This window comes from Bison bison, unplaced genomic scaffold, assembly GCF_000754665.1.
Source record: "Bison bison bison isolate TAMUID 2011002044 unplaced genomic scaffold, Bison_UMD1.0 scf7180017864154, whole genome shotgun sequence".
Lineage (NCBI taxonomy): Eukaryota > Metazoa > Chordata > Mammalia > Artiodactyla > Bovidae > Bison > Bison bison.
In genome coordinates, this window is record NW_011494726.1 from 420859 (window position 1) to 421362 (window position 504).

Sequence of the window (504 nt, forward strand, 5' to 3'; positions counted from 1 at the left end):
TTTCACACAACAGAAAAACGGGCATCGTGGAGAATGTGTGTGGCCACGCCTTCCTAGAACAATTTGGACCACAGGGGACTTGCACCTACGGGGCAACTTAAGAGTCGTGCTTTTGCTTATGATGCGACTTTTAATGTATTTTTGGAGAGGAGAGCGGGGCTCACGCCCCAGAAGGGAGTGAGAAACTGCTCGTGGCAGAGGACGGCATTGAGGCCGCGGCCCCTCAGCCCTTCTCCAAGCTCTGGGGAGGGGGCGACGACAGGTGAATCCAGACCCTCAGGTTCTAGGATCGACCCCCCGGATGAGTTTCTGGGGCCCAGCCAAGGACCACTTCCAGAGATGCACAGGAGGGAAGGGCTATCAGATGGACTTCCGCCGGGCCGGGGACCTATCGGCTCTGCCGCCGCCCCCAGCCCCGGGGCTGGCGGGGGGCGAGAAGCCGGGATTGTCGCGGGAGCACAGCTCCAGCCGGTGGAGGCGGCAGGAGACGGAGATGAGGCCGGC

At 61.9% G+C, this 504-nt stretch overlaps 1 protein-coding gene across 1 annotated transcript in view; it reads right to left on the minus strand.

Moving 5' to 3' along the window:
• Window positions 1–360: 360 nt before the first annotated feature.
• Window positions 361–504, minus strand: part of KCNK15 (potassium channel, subfamily K, member 15) — an 11754-nt gene continuing 11610 nt past the window's right edge. Inside the window, exon 5 of the mRNA XM_010841007.1 lies at window positions 361–500. Within this exon, the coding sequence (XP_010839309.1) occupies window positions 361–500 (140 nt within the window). The remainder of the gene's footprint in view (window positions 501–504) is intronic.